This window comes from Scaptodrosophila lebanonensis, unplaced genomic scaffold (genome assembly GCF_003285725.1).
Source record: "Scaptodrosophila lebanonensis strain 11010-0011.00,11010-0021.00 unplaced genomic scaffold, SlebRS2 tig00001415-arrow-pilon, whole genome shotgun sequence".
Classification (NCBI taxonomy): Eukaryota; Metazoa; Arthropoda; class Insecta; order Diptera; family Drosophilidae; genus Scaptodrosophila; species Scaptodrosophila lebanonensis.
The window spans coordinates 333,648-350,439 of NW_022060742.1; the positions used below are offsets into that span (position 1 = coordinate 333,648).

Below are 16,792 nucleotides of genomic sequence, written 5' to 3' on the forward strand. Positions count from 1 at the left end.
GGTGTGTGTTCGTTGGCGTGAATCGGTCGGTATGGGCGCCCTATGTTGTTTACTGTTATAAATACTGAATTATTTATTTGTTATGTGCCTTTTGCTTCGACATTTCTTTCGCACAAATGGCTTAAGTGCAATTTGTTGTTGTCGCTTCTGAAACTTGATCCTGGCAAGTTAAATGTGTTCGTTCTTTCAAGATACAAAAAATGTACAATAATTTAAGTTCCCCTACCGGTCGTTGCGTAATTTTTCAATTTCTTTGAATTTATAATCATTGTGACAATTGCATGCCCAGATCTTCAAGTTAATGTAAACCTCGAAGGCCTCCTCCAGCAGAAGCTAAAGCACAAATTGCTGTTGTCACGCGCATTTCCGCTCGTCTTGTCCACTTGGCATCGAATTGATTCAGAGCAGACAGCCCTGTATCCCAGCTATTGTTGAAGCCGAATGCTCCCAAACTTCACACATTTCTCAAAACTTGATAAAACGAATATCGTTTCCCTTCGCGTGCGCTGCTCTTTGGTGTCTTCAGCTGCCAAGTGCAACTCGCTGCCATAATTAATTAAGTCGAATTGCTGTTGAAGTAGTTGCCGCTGTTGCTGGCACATGATGTTGCAGTCCGTTGCGTATATTTTATAAAACTTTACACACTGCACCATTAAATTGCCTCAATTTAGGGCCCACCTCCCCGCCCCATTCCACCGAATCGCTGCTCACATGCTCACCAGATGTGCCACATCAGCCATGAAAGCAATGCTGGTTCTCTGTTCATTTTCACTTTGATTGTCAGATTTGTCAGACTTTGTTCAGATTTTTACATGTCTTTCCTGCGCTTCTTTTTCTGGCCGCGCCTAAAATGAATTGTTTCAAATTATTCGAGAATTAATGCGCACACATGGCCACCTATTTATCTGTACACATCATCTCTGGATTATTTCGAGCAATGAATTACTTGAACTTGTGCCGTTGCTAAACATATGTAAATCCAAAAACTTATAGAATCGTGATCCATTATTATTTCTTTGCTAAATATATATAAAAAAAAAACCAAAACAAAACAACAATTTTTTTGTTGTTGAATAATTGGTGAGAAAAATACTCGCATATATAACATATTGGTTTGGTCATTCAAATCAGATAATATATGTTCCTAAAGACACCAATATATTTTGACGTTAAGAAAACTGATCAATTATTGAATAGTAATTATTATTCATTTGTATGTTTATCTTATACAGAATTTGGGGTGATAGACGAAATCTTAATTTCGAGAGATTGGTTATGCATTATCTAACTACCAACAATACATAGTACCTACACTTTTAATTCTGAATATATATCCGCTATTATTTATTTAGTCTTGCTTTTATATTGCTTAATCCTTTAACCTTTAAGAATAAACTTGAAATGAAAAACAGTTTGTAGACTTAGGGGTATTGCGCATTATCCTGACTGAAAACCCACGATATGAGATACATTTGCTTCAAAAATCCTATGGAGCCGGTACTATCCGTCTTTAGTCTCGTAAACGCCTTATTTCTGTGCTCCACTTTATTGAACAGTTATGTATTTAATAATTAATTATAATTATCGTCAAAATGAAAGCAAATAATACAAATATTTTTAATTAAACAAGTAAAAAAGCTAAAGTCGGGTGTCCCGACTTTGAAATACTCTGTACATATGTTTACAATAATTATAGAAAATAAAAAAATTAAGAAAATAAAAAAAAAAATTTGATCGATTTTACCTCTCTCGGTATTCGAACTCACGTAAAGGGTGTATAATTGCACATTTACATAGCAATTGCGTCTGTGTGAGTGTATGTATGCCTATGCGCATCTATTCGTGTCTGTGTAAGCATTTTCGCAGTCAACACAACAGCAACATCAACAACAGCCGCGGGCAGCGCTTGAGCAGCGCTGCAGCAGCGCTGCATCAGCAAATATATTTATGGCTATAACTTCTTGTTAAATCGGTCTATCATAATGAAATTTGGCATACGGACACATAATAACCAACTGGGGGTATTTCCAAAATTTTAGTTCGAAATTCCAAGAATTACGGGAGTTACGATTTGCGGGGTAGAGGGGGGAGGGAGGGGAATTCCAAAATATACATTTTCTGCGTATTCACATAAGGCATCTGGGACTAAAATTTGGTGTTCCTAGGTCTTATAGTCTCCGAGATATAGGCGATTATACGAATGGAAAATCGGGAAAACCCCCATAGGGGGGAAGTGGGGGGGAAAATCAAAAAAATAAAACAAACTCGTATAGAATACACACATAACGCATCTTTGTGCAAAATTTGGTGTCTCTATCTCTTATAGTCTCTGAGATCCAGGTGTTCATACGGACGGACAGACGGACAGACGGACAGACGGACAGACGGACAGACAGACAGACAGGGCTAGATCGACTCGTCTCGTCATGCTGATCAAGAATATATATACTTTGTGGGGTCTGCCACGCCTCCTTCTGCCTGTTACATTTTTCAGCTCCCGCAAACCTAATATACTCTTGTACATTTCATGTACAGAGTATAAAAAGTAATAGAGGAAAGGGTAGACGAAAAGATGACTTTGGATCAAATCCACATTCAAATGGAAATCTTATTTTTTTTCTCGATCAATTAAAGATTTTTTAGTAAGATAAATTTACTCGAGACTATTACTATTATGAGGTAGAGCTTAATTTTTATTTTCCATGACAAGATGCATAGAGGCTTCATTTTTAGAGAGAGCATCTATTTAAATTGTTCATAAAGAAAATTTTAAAATATTTAAACTTAATATCGTTTCACTTACGATTCACATTAGACTTAACTTTAAATTTTGTTTGATGGCGCAATATGAAAGTACTGTGAAAGCGAAACAAATATGGGACAAGCAGACTATTTTACCAAAGAACATTTGCGGTTTAGAGACTTTTTTCACTCTTCAAAGCGTTGCTAATGAAATCCGTTTCATTAGCACCACTCACAGCTCAATCTGCTACCCTTGGTTACTGATATGCACAATCTGTTAACTCTTTTTATTAAGCAAACATTAATTACATTAAAAAGAAACAACCACATACTTACAACTACAACTGCAATAGCAGCAGTAGCAGCAGTAGCCTGCAAGCTGTAATCAGCTCAACCTTCTGGTTGCATAGACATGCATACATGTATATAACGGTATGGGTTTGTAGGAGTGTGTGTGCTGATGGTGCCTATTAATGCGTTACGGCCACCGTTGACGTCGTCGGTGGCGTTGGCGTTAACGTTACCGTTGCATTGCCATCGCCAAGAGCATTTTTAATTTCATTTTGCGTTCTGCTGCGATTCAAGGGTCTTTTTGCCTTTTATGTGCATGTGTGCTTAAAATGTATCTGTGTGTGTGTGTGTGTGTGTGAGTGTGCATAGGCGTATGTATCTCTGTGTGCACAGCGAACGAGCCATGCAGCGCATAATTACAATTAACGTCATTCATGGTGGGTGGCCGTTGTTGTTGTTGCTGTTGGTTTTTCCGTTGCCTATCCAGCGTCGTTATCGTTGGCATCGGCTTCGGCTTCGGCGTCTGTTTGTCTTCATGCGTATGTTTGTATGTATGTGTGTAGCTGCTGGCGATTTTAATTGAAATTGTGCACCGCGCATTAATTTCATTTTACATTTCGCTGGCAATGCCACGTCACATTTAAACTTGGCTCATTTACCCGTGCCTTCGCTGTCCTTGTTGGCATTGCTGCTGTTGTTGTTGTCATTGTACTCGATACTCGTAGTCTGTCTGTCTGGCTGGCTGACTGGCTGGATGCCTGCCCGCTGGCACTTGGCTCCTGTTTGCACGCAACAGTTTTTACGGGCCGCACATGTTGTCCTGTTTAAGTGCGTGAAATTAATGCCATAAATTTATACATTTTTTCGCAACATCCACTGGCCAAGGACTGATTGCGCTATTTCCTTAATTGGAATATTGGTTATTTTATTTACACTTGTTTTTATGTCCCTGTGTTCCTGTACCTGTTAAAGTTTTGTGTGTTCTTACCCCATTTGATATATTGAGTCAATGAGACATATTTTTATTAGGCATTTAAAATATATGAGAAGACTAAATTTGAATTTGATATCCAAAGAAGTTTTTTTCCCGCGATATGAACATATTTTCGGATCTATTTGCATATTACGTCAATTATTTGGGAGTTCGAGCTTTCCTCATCATCGCCTTGTCAATTTGTTTTGTACATGTAGCATAAAATCATTTGATAAACTTATGTCTAAATTGAATATAAAATTATAGATATACTATACACAAGCCGGTATCATGACCTTAGCTACTGGCTGTTGGCTATAACATTAAAAGGAACAGAAAAGTGTTAAGCGTTTGTCATCGAATTAATGGTTGTGTGTGTAGTTACTAAAAAATGATATATTTAGTAGGCTTTTGTTTACCAGCCTTAGTGCATTCACTAAAAAGTTATAGCAGATTATAGTCCCAAAATATTTCATACAGTCTGAAAAAATTCTTCACACTTAATAGATTAAGCCGCCTCAAAATCATTGCTTGAATAACCTGTGAACAGTGTTGGTTTAAATATAGATAATAAGTTCATGTTGTAGAAACACACAAAGACGAAGAAAGATTCATAAATTGTACAACAAAAGTGTTTGCTCATAATGGCACAAAGTGAAAGCGACTGTAGTGTCAGCATTTGTAATGAGTCCAAAATATTACAAGTTGATCCGCCAGAGGTGTTCGACATTTACGGCATCGATGATCCGACGCGTAAAGATGAAGAGTCTGTTATTAGGCCGTTTGGGTCGACTACTTCCATCGACACAGATCAGGTGGATTGGAGTGAGCACTCAGAAGGCGAAGATCAAGTGTGTGGCTTCGGCATGGGGTATTCGTCAGAAGACAGTGAGTGGAACGATCGGTGGCTCAAAAAACGAGCCATTTGCTTGCCCGAAGGCTGGGAAGAGCGCACTAAGCCCATTACTTGCGAGACCTACTACTTTAACACCCATACGCAGACAGAATACTTGCGCTTTCCGATCGGCAGGCATGGCGGCCCGACAGCCTGTGTAACAGATGATTTAGTTTACCCATGGACTCGTTTTCGCTGCAGTCATATACTGGTCAAGCACAGAGACAGCCAGCGACCCACCTCGTGGCGTGAAAAAATCATAACAAGAAGCCGGTCTGAGGCACGAGCTTTGCTGGAGAACGGACGCCAGAAAATTGTGGCTGGGAAAATGGAATTCGATGAGCTTGCGCGCGTCATATCCGACTGTTGTTCGGCTCGCCATGGCGGAGACTTGGGAAATTTTAAACTGGACCAAACCCATTGCGAATTCGAGCGCGAGGTGCTGCGCCTTCCGAAAGGAGAGCTCTCACAAATTTTCGAGACGCGCGCTGGTTTCCACATTGCTGTGCGTATGGCTGCCAGTGGCGAGATGTCGGAAGGGGAGCTCAAAAAGAAAGAACGCATCGGAAAACTGAGCAATATAAACGATAGAGGTAGGGACAAAATGCATTTGAAGAAGAAACAACACGGCGTTGTTTCACTGCAGCAGCAAGATAAACTTAAGGTAAAGCATTACGAGCGCAAAGCTGAGAAGAAGTATATCAAGGATATACAGCGCGAAGATGGCAACCCAAGCCGCTTGCTTCGGCAACACGAAGCTTCTTACAGGAGCCTGGACCTTTTGCAGAAAATTGTCGACAGAGTGAGTGGAAAGAAAAATAAAAAGAAAGTTCAGCGTGCGGCAGAAAAGAAAAATTTGGTGCGCGAGTATAACGAAAACTTTGAAAGGAACCACTTGCTTAAACAGTTGCTATGTGAAAGAAATCGGGAATGTTCGGAGCAGTCAAGCAACGAGCCCCCAACTGAAGTTTGTAGCAGCACAGAAACGGACATATGTTCCTGCGCAGACAAAAGTCTATATTCGAGTACCACGACGCTTTCTCCTGTTACCGACACTGAGTTTTCCTCAAACATTCAAAGAACATTAGGTGGTGTTTCCAACACTGGGAACAGAATTCCTCCTATAGATAAAGTTAATTCCATTTCTAGCATCGAAAAAGCCCGCCCTGATGTTGTCAAGAAAAGTAAAAAAAATCTTGGTTCCAATAAAAAACGCTCTTCAGATTGTTCAAGTACACCGACACTGCCATCCCCTCGTTATGTACTGACAAATCCTAAATTATTTCGAAAGAATACAAAGCGCAATTTCCATCCATTTATGCAGAAATACCCCAGATGTCCGTTATCCCGTATATATGTTCCGCGCTCAATTCATTCCATATACTCCGATACAATTATACGGCCAGAAACATCAGCTTTAGATGATTCCAGCCATGCCGAGCTCATCAAATGAGTTTGCCGCTATCTATGTACTATATGTTGAAAAAGGGAGCGGACTCGAAAAAGAATGTAACGCAAGAATGTGACAAACAAATCGATTCTGAGGACAATTTACTTTTGAACTAAGTATTCGGTTTTTAATCAAAATGCAAAATTATGGAGTAAATATAATGAATGTCCTTATAAATAAATATAAAGTAATTTGTTTCTTTTCATGGATCTCAACAAACTCGCTCTGTCTGTTTGAACAGAAGGGTCTCAGGAAGTAAAAGAGCTAGAATAACCGGATCCTCTAAGCCCTAGCCAGATCCAGTTTAGCTTTTTTTTGATGCATCTCATAATTTTCTGTAACTCCTGTAATTGTTGGAATTTTGTCACGTACTCATGGTACTTGTGTGTCATTATATCATGGTTTCATCGTGAGGACCTCATAGTCATTAATGTAATCTCTGCCCAAGTTCAGACCGCAGCTATTTTCATTGTTGCTTCGTCTGCACTGCATATACTTGTTTACACACACAAATGAACTCACATAGTCATGTTATTTTTATTAAAATTTAGAAAAAATAGTTGTTCGTTTTATTTTAGATTTTATTCTTATTGTTGAATTGGGTTCAGGACAGAGGTGAGCCTGCTCGACAGTAACATTCCATTATTGCTTAAAGATAGCAAAGAAAAAAATATAAAAATCATCATTCATGATGTGTGCTATAATCATTTACCGAACATTATTAAATTACATATGTGTCTATCCACTTAGCCGGGTCTAAGCTTTCTCGCACTATGCTCTTATAAATTAAGACCCAGCCCAAAAACAATTTTCATCACATGTGTACTAACCCTTTTTGTGATATTGTAATTTTTCAATTTGTACATTAAAATTTAATGCCACATACTCGGTTTCCTTGCAGCTTTTCAGCAATTTGCCAATAGCTAGGTAAGTGTATATATTACGTATACGCATCTAACGAATCCAATTTACACAACAACTCAATTAACATTAAATGCGGCCAAAGAGGCACAAACTGTATATTACTTACGGCTTACGTGGCTTCATAAGAGCATCAAATTACTTTTGAGGAGCGTGCGAGCTGACAGCCTTTTCGCCTGCCACTTCCCGTTCGCCGTTCTCCATTCGCCATTCGCCATTCACCATTCGCCATTTCCCATTTGCCTTTTGCATGTTGTTGAGCATTAGTTTTGCGGCCAATGTAACTGATACATATGTAGATGTAGGCATACTTTATGTGCACGATACGCTCTCGTTTTTTATGAGGCGCGGCTTTGTATGACCCTTCTGTACAAACACAAGCAAATCGAATAGTAGGAAGTGTTGTGTGTGTGTGTGTGTTTGCTGGCTAATATTTGCTGGAATCCTTTTTTAAGGCAACACATTCAGACGGGACGAAGGTCGTGCATGTGTTATAAGATTTTATGTTTATTGATGTACTGCGATATGCATATTTATGTTCAGTCTGTTCGGAATGATGGCCAATGAAGGGTATGTGCGTGTGTGTGTGTGTGTGTGTGTGTGAGTGTGTCTATAATGCTTGTGTTTGAGCTACAAATTTGTTATAATGGCCACGCTTTAGCTTACATTATTGATGTTTTCATATTGAATTACAAATGCTTTTATCATCTTAGAACTTAAGAGGAGTTTGCCAACAACTCGACTCGGCCAGAAGTTGGGGTATAGTTTGCCAAGTAATTTTCACACAATTTTCAGCAGATTTCCCAGTAAAAGTGAAATGTCAAGTACATACAATTAGCAATCACTGCACGGGCACTAATCTGAAAAGCGTTAATTGGAAACACAAAAGGCGGACAGAACAGACAAAATGGTCGCTCCTATATAATGGTCGCGCCGTCGGCTTTGCAATTAAATAAAGTGGTTTGCACTTTGCCACACGATTGCACAATACAAGTAGCATAAACAGCAGCATGAACTACAGCTGCAAGAAAAACAACAGTACAGGAATGGCAGCAACAAAAAGTACGTATGTGTGTATGTATGAGAACTGTATCTGCCAAGAACAATTTAGGATGTTGAACAAACCGAACCCACAGCCTAAAATTTGGGCCTATTGAAGCTGGAGGAAGTGGCAAACACAAAATGACAGCCGCCTGAATGAAACAAAAAGGCAATAATTACAATGCCAACAGCAACAACCGCACATACACAAAGCTATCGGTTGTCATTTATGAACACACACACCCAGTTCCATTTTTGTTCGTTTGTACGGTCGTGTGTGTGTGTGTGTGCATGTGTTTAATGGCATGGGAAACAGTTAAAATGTAGCCGAGGATGCGGGCAGACGAAGTAGGTCGCTCGGTCTTTTGGTATATCAGTTGGTTCATTTGCAGCGGTTTTTTTTTTTTTTTTGAATTCGTAACGTGATACGACTTCACTCACGACAAGGAATGGAGGCTGGTACTGCAGTGGAGCAGCACATGAAGACTGAGGAGGGGGAACTTTGTATTCGAAGATGATGCGATGGCGCTGTAGACGACGACGTTGTCTTAAGCTTGCCTTAACTACTCTTTTATTTTTTTTGTCGTGTTTCGTTATTGTTGTTGTACTTGTCATGGAGCACATTCAACGTAAATGGTGTGTGTGTGTGTATGGATGTGGGTGTGCATGTGTGTAAGACTGAGCTGCACGACCGTTTCAGACAAGATTAAACATGTTTACTTCGCTGAGCATGCAATGTTGATATGCTAATGTGTTTGACTGTGCCGCTTGGTTTAGTGTTAGAGTGCTTTCCTTAAATGCTCGAGAGGGTGCCGCTTTATAAGGGTGTATGTGTGTGTCTGTGTGTGTTCGCACACGTGGTGCTTGTTAACTAAATACAGCTGAAGCAACAGCATTCCAGACAGAGGGAAGTGTTTAAATTCTGAAAAGGCATCATACTTAATCACGTTAAACCAGTGTTTCCTTAATGGCTAACGACGAAAGTTGTTAAATAACGTCCAAATATAAAGCGAACGTCGAGGTAATTTAATAAAGTTTTACCTAAATTTCATATCGTTTTTATACTCTGTACATGAAATGTACTAGAGCATATTACGTTTGCGGGTGCTCAAAAATGTAACAGGCAGACCCCACAAAGTATATACATATATTCTTGATCAGCAGGACGAGACGAGTCGATCTAGCCCTACCTGTCTGTCTGTCCGTCTGTCCGTCCGTATGAACACCTGGATCTCAGAGACTATAAGAGATAGAGACACCAAATTTTGCACAAATATGCCTTATATGTGTAAGCTAAACGAGTTTGTTTTATTTTTTTATCCCTTACCCCCCCCCCCCCCCCTATGGGGATTTTCCCGATTTTCCATTCGTATAATCGCCTATATCTCGGAGACTATAAGACCTAGGGACACAAAATTGTCCAAGATGTCTTATGTGAATACGCAGAAAATGTGTATTTTGGAATTTCCCTCCCTCCTCCCTCTCCCAAGCAAATCGTAACTCCCGTAATTCTTGGAATTTCGAACTAAAATTTTGGAAATACCCCAGTTAGTTATTATGTGTCCGTATGCCAAGTTTCACTATGATAGACCGATTTACCAAGAAGTTATAGCCATAAATATATTTGCTGCTGCAGAGCTGCTCAAGCGCTGCCCGCGGCTTTTGCTGATGTTGCTGTTTGGTTGACTGCTAACATGTTTACACAGACACGAATAGATGCACATAGGCATACATACCCTCACACAGACGCACATTTACATGTGCAATTATACACCCTTTACGTGAGTTCGAATACCGAGAGAGGTAAAATCGATCAATTTTTGTTTTAATTTTCTTAATTTTTTTTATTTTCTTTAATTATTGTAAACAGAGTATTTCAAAGTCGGGACACCCGACTTTAGCTTTTTTACTTGTTTTTTTTTGCGAAATAGATGTGTAATGTGTTTTCAAATCAATAATTTTTAGCCTATGTGTTGATTTAGTAATTCATAAAAAAAATGTTAAATGCTGGAAATTCTTATTTTTTCAAATCAATCATTTTTAGTTAATGTGTTGATTTAGCGAAATGCTGGAAATTATGCGGTTGCACACGATGAATGCTTGAAAACATTTGCGACTCTATCGTTTCAATCGTTTGCTATATTTTGTAAAAATTAAAAAAACAAATTATTCTTAGATGATTTGCTTACCCATCGATATAATTATTGTATTTTCTTATACTAGTAAGTACTAAAACATGGTGTGTGAATGCCTAGGTACTCTTTCGAAAATAACATCAGTCTCAGGTAAATGCTTGTACAGCTGCCTTGTATGTTTTCATAGCATATTTACGAGCATCAACCCGACAAATCATTTGAGTAACTACGTGTTCCACAAGCTGTGACAGACAGAGTAGGTAGCTTGACGAGACAGCGTGGCACACACAGCAAATACTTGCAGCTGTCGGGTGCCACAAATGAAGATGCCTGCCAGCTCGATGCTGGCATATCCATGCGTCCTGTTGCGGCATCGTCGACTATGCTCTGATTTTTACAGCATGAAAATGTCTCTTGTCGCCAAATGCCGCAAGCCGCAGATGCTTAAAAATGGAGAACTTTCGACTTGTTTATTAAAAACTTATTCGTGTTGTTATGGAGCGCACGCCCGTCGGCCAACGTTCGCCGCCCGTGTCGCTTTTCAAAAGTTTTCCACTTTAAGGTGAAATGCATGCTTGCTAGTTTGGCTTGATGCTGTCGAGTTTTTCTTGTTTTTGATTATAGTGTTGGAACAATTTTTTGGCTCTGAGTGGGTGTATATGTATCGCTCCCTTCCTTTCTCTCACCAACTTAAATCGTTGCTTAGTTTTCCGAGTAGTCGAGAGCGTGTTAAGCATTGCCTAACAGCAAATTTTGTTTTCGGAGTTTGTTTTAAGTTTTCGCTTTTTGGTTGCGATCCTTTTTGTGCCCTGCTCTTGCCGTTTTTTGTTACTGCAGCATTCTCTCTGTTTTCCCTAAAGTGGACGACATTTTAACATTTTTCAACAACTTTTTGAGTGGCGCTTGTAAGAAGTTTTGCACCGAATATTCAACCCTAAACCTTACTGTGAACTGCTCGCAGTTTTAAAAACTAGCAACCACGGCTCCGAAAAATATCAACGATTTGTTTGTTGGCTAGTTTGTGGAATTGTACTCAACAATTTAGTTAATAATACCGTAAGCATCTATGGTTCGGTAACATAACATTAAAATGTTCATAAATGTCAATGTATATCTTTACTTAACTTTACATTTAGCAATCTTTTTTGTTCGGCAAAACAAGTGATGAATTTTGATTTGCAAGCTATGATAGTCATCAATAGTTAATAAGATTTGTTTGTCAAACTTAAGAATTTTACGAGTACCTTTTTTTCTCATACATAAAACTGAATTATAATAGAAATAAGTGTGCTATTAAAACATTCATATTTCCAATAAAATCTATACACAAATTGTTCACATTATGAGAGTAAATCGAAATGTTTCACTGAAATAACTGCATTTTAGCTTTGAATTTTCATACCTTGTTTAACTTATTTTCACTCTTTTACACATTTTTCAAATTATTCCATATTTTTCATGTACGTTTTTTATGTACGTGTATATGCTATTGTACTTCTCATGGTTCTGTGCCAATTTGTTGTTTACCTCAACTACTAAATATTTTTATGAAAACACACATAAAACATAACGTACGCTAAAAATTTATATATTTAAAATACCAAATTTTAATTGCTTTCATGTGTATGTGGGTGCAGTGGCGGACGTGTGTGGTTCATTGTTGTTGTTATTGTAGTTTCTGCTGACGCCATTGTTGTGTTTGTTTTTGCTTCAGATAAATATTTCATTTTTGCACAATATTTGGGGATGCTTTTTATTTATTATAGCGCTGCTGCCCTTGTTTATTTAGTACATGCGCCAAGGGATGGGGATGCGAGTAGATCGCAAATTCAAAAGTGAATTTCGTTTAGGGAATGTCATTTTTATACGCTGTACCTGAAAGATAAAAGGTATTTAAAACTACATAATACACAACTGAAGCTCTGGCTGGAAAAAATAATAAGCATGTTCATTCAGTAATGAAACAATATTAGAGAGAGAGAGTGTTAAAGTTAAAGCAAAGAGATGAAAAATTTTAATTGCAGCTTATGGCACTCAAAAGAAAGCGACGTTTGCTTTAGGCGATACACATTCCATACGAAGCTGCTTTAAAATATTAAATTTGCAAAAAGAAATTGAAAAAGTTGAGCCAAACCCAAAGCAAAATTCAATTTCATGTAAGTGCGCGCTCGAGTAACTTTTTGTCAAAAAGTCACAAAGCACACAAAGCAAGCACACAGAGTTCCTACATTCCTACATACTTACATACACTCGTACAAGGGAAGACATACAGACAAAGGCTCACAGAGAGGCTGCAACAACTTTGCTAAACTCAAACACAGAACCATTTTCCATGCGACTGACGGTTTCTGCGTGCGGGCCTCGCTCTCCTCAATGACTAGATAGTGCCACAAACAGCAGGGCAAAGACAAGTAAAGGACATGCACATGCATATATACTCGTATGTGTGCTGGATGGGGAGTGTGTGTAGACACTTGCATTAGCCGGCACACACAAACGAGGCAATACAAAAACCAATTAAGTGCAAGAGAGGCGGCAAATCATAATGCGGGATATTGCTGGAATGCTCCCCTTCCCCTCTGTCATGCATTTGCGTGCCTTTTGTTATGCAAAACTCTTCGGCACTGAAAATGGCAACACAAAACATGCAAATGAAGTGGAGCTCTAGCCAACAAGAATGGCCTGCCTGCCTGCTAGCCAGTCAGCCTGCTTGCCGGCTGTCGCATCAAACTAAAGCCTTACCAAAAGCAATCAAACAATAAAAGTATCCGAACTGGCGTCTTTCCGTCCATCGGCCAGTCAAGTGCCGTACAATAGGAACGACAAATTTATGCGCTGCACGTTGCACGGCACGCATTCATACCCTCACATACAGTACACACACACACACACACACACACATATATATATATACACACAAGCGGTACGAACTAATTGCATGGCAATGCTCTGCCAGTCCAACACAATATCCTGCCCGCTCTGCTGCCCCATTTTCAGACGGCAGCTTCTCATTCTGGCAGCAATTGCACTTCCAGTTTATTGCTGCCCTCACTGTGCCAGGAAAAATGTTGTCTGCAATTGAAATGGACACATAAAAGCCAAGCATTGTGCCTGGACAGGGTTATAGTTGTTGCAATGTATTGAGTTATGCCAAAACTGTGCCAACAATCAGACTAGAGATGGGTCCTTTCACACATTTCGAAAATCGTTACACAGCTGATGTGGAAATTTTTTTGTTAAAGTTGTAATGAAGGTACCCTTGCCGAAAATATTTGCTGTACATAAATGCGAAAAAATAGAGAAAATATTCATCTTGTTGAAATTATGTTTTATTTTTTTTATTGTGCACTACTTACATATTGGAAAGTTTTATTATTTGACCTAGATTTATAATATTTTACTCTCGGAATTTCACTCAATTTTAATATTAAATATCATTAACCCAAAAATGAGTTTTCAATACCAATTCTGAACCAGCGTATTACGCTTGAATAAATAAAAAATTACTCTTGCCAATAAAATATAATTTCTATTTATAATGAGAACAACTTTCTGATTTGAATTCGGAAGACTTCGATATAATAATAAATAATTAATTTACAAATTTGTGAATGGATAAACTGTATTGAAATCCACTCTCGAAAGTAATTTCTTGGAAGCATTTTTCATGCGTCCATCCCTAGCACTCTCATGTGAGTCCTTTGCCATTTACCAATGAACAAACTGCATTTGTTTGTTTGTCAAATGGGTTGCAGCAAGACCAGGCCTTACCAGTTGTCTGCACGGTAAAGTTTTGCGCTGCCATAAATCTTGGTCAACTCTTTGGGAAAGTTGCCGTCGCATCGTTGCTGTGGGTTCCATTTCTTATTAGTTGTTTCATCTACCGTCGGCATAAATTTGTCTACTCGGCAATTTTTACGACTCTGCTGCGATAAAATGTTATGACAGGCAGACAGACGGCATCAAAATAAGCCACAAAAGTAGCAAAACCACAATAAACAGACAAATAGACACACATCCAAATGCGCTGTAAAGTATGCAGCATAAAATTTTCAAGTAAACAATTTCCACGCACACACACGTATGTATATATAGTATATATATACTAGAATTCCGAGATGCGACGACTTCAATCGTAAAATGCGTGTATGTACTTTATTATATAAAGAGCGCGAAACTTTAGCTTGTGCGTAGGTGAGACATTTGTGAGACGCTCCATAAAATGCTAAGTGATTGACTGACATACTTAGAGAGCGTGGGAATATAAAGACAAAGGAGCAGCAGCCACACCTTTATGGGACGAGGAAACGGCAGATACGTGTTTACAATTAATATATACAAAAGCTGATCATGTTTATTTTCTATACAGATATGTACATCTGGGCACTTGTACGTGTCTCTATGAATAAACTAAAAATTGCATAAGTAAGTGCAATAGAATGCAAAGCGAGTTGGCCGAGTGGTGAGCACGTAAAGCGCATAATACAACATGACTGGCAGACAAACGTACTATAATCATCCGGGGATGCAGTGGCTGGCAGTTGAAACAGCAGCTGGAATTGCAATTCATGACAATTAAATGCAAGAAATAGTAACAAGACGGCATCAGAAGACAAGATACGACAAGCCAAGACGAGGCCAGACAAGAGCAAAGCAAAGTACAGGCCAACCAGTGGAAGTTTGAAAGCCCAACGCTGACTCTGTAAGCAATGGACAGGCAAGTTGTTGAACAGGGACAGCCAGATCCAGAGCCGGAGCCGGAGCAGCAACAAAGCAACCAGAAGCAATTTGATATAATTAGATTTTGCAATTTTCATTTATAAGACTTTGCACAATATGTTCTTTCCTCCCTTTCGTTCCTCGTTCTCTCTATCTATCTGCATGTAAGTGTAAACAAACTGTGGTCAGCGGAAATGCGGCAAACAGGATGCACATACACACACACACACACGCTACCATACACAACGACAAACACTTATGTAGGTAGAAGGCCAGGGCAGCAGGCTCGGGATAACTTGGATAGGAAGTCATAGCGCGGCAATATACTTGCATTTTAAATGCCTGAACCCAAAAACAAAATGCCAAACGTGCCAATACACAAAAAAGAGTCTATATATTTTGTAAGGCAAGATGTACTCTTTACATCGAGTTCAGATATAACATGTAATGTGTACTCGTCATAGTTTTTGTTTACTTTATGGATACATCAAAACGCTTTCATAATTTATGTGTACCACTAATTTAAAATTGAAGTTCTTTTTAAAAAGAGAAGCAAATGTAAAGAATATTTTGATTGGAATTTATAATACACAGACCATATTCTGTAAACTAATTTGGTTTCGTATGGATCGCATCGATTCATTCAATCATTGCTTTGAAAATCCACACATCCCGATTATAATTATGTTTCATCTCAAAATAACTTTAGAATCACGATCACAAATGATCGTATACTATATTTGGCAATTTGTCAAATTGTTTCCTCTCCTATATGATGATTTGTGTTCTATCTATCCGAAATCATATTATGCTTGTGAGTCGGTAATGTATTTGGTTGGCTGAAAGTTCAATTTCGCAGGGTAATACAATTTTGGGTAATTGAAATTTAACTTCATTTTCGTTGTTGTTGTTGTTGCTTTCGTTGTCAGACTGTGACATTCATACACACGTACACAGTTAGTATGGGGCGTGGAGAGGGGAGTGAGTTTCATTTTGCGGATATAACAGCGTAAAAAATGAACAAATTTATGGCACGCTGGCGTGCAGTTGGTGCAATTGCCGGCAGGCAGCCGCCTCTGATAAAGTGAAATTTGCATGCCTTAATTATGCGACGAATGCATGAGACAAGGCACAGACAACACACAGACAGACACACAATCTTACAAACACGAATAACGAGCGGGCAGGCAGGCAAGCGGGCGGGCAGAAGGACCAGCAGTTGAAGTCGTTGCGCCCAAATTGCCGCTTCATTTTGGAGCGAGTGGCAATTACATGAAATGGCCAGAAAGCAATATAAAACTTTGCGTTTGTTTGCGCGGGCAAGCCATGGGTGGAGGGACTTGTTGTTGGTCGACTTGAAGCTCCCAATTCGTAACCATCTTCCCCAGCACTTTGCTTACACATTCGTACAGTTTAAAGGGGAGCGCAAAAAAGCTTTTAGCTCTTTGCCAAAATGGCCATGTCAACTGTGATTGTCCTGGGAGTCTCTCGCTCCTCCGTCCCTCTCCTAGCGGATATGGGGGCTGTCGGTATCGGAATTGTGTAGGCATCTGTAATTGAGTTTGTCAGTGGGTTGCGTAGACGCGCAACTAAGTTAGGCTTCGAACACTCTCAGACATTCATCA

General features: G+C 39.1%; 2 protein-coding genes across 4 annotated transcripts in view; both read left to right on the forward strand.

Annotated features, from left to right (window-relative positions):
* The window catches only part of LOC115632208 (homeobox protein 13), a 40,150-nt gene that overhangs the window by 12,964 nt on the left and 10,394 nt on the right, over positions 1 to 16,792 (forward strand). For 2 of the 3 annotated variants that reach the window (XM_030529262.1, XM_030529260.1), the window contains exon 2: positions 7,253 to 7,278. The exons of the other annotated variant lie outside the window; for it this stretch is intronic. The gene's annotated coding sequence lies outside the window, so the exon portion shown is untranslated. The remainder of the gene's footprint in view (positions 1 to 7,252; positions 7,279 to 16,792) is intronic. 3 annotated transcript variants of the gene reach the window in all.
* LOC115632601 lies at positions 4,651 to 6,538 on the forward strand. Its single transcript, XM_030529826.1, has one exon. The coding sequence runs from the start codon at positions 4,651 to 4,653 to the stop codon at positions 6,352 to 6,354; it is 1,704 nt and encodes a 567-aa protein (XP_030385686.1). The 3' UTR covers positions 6,355 to 6,538.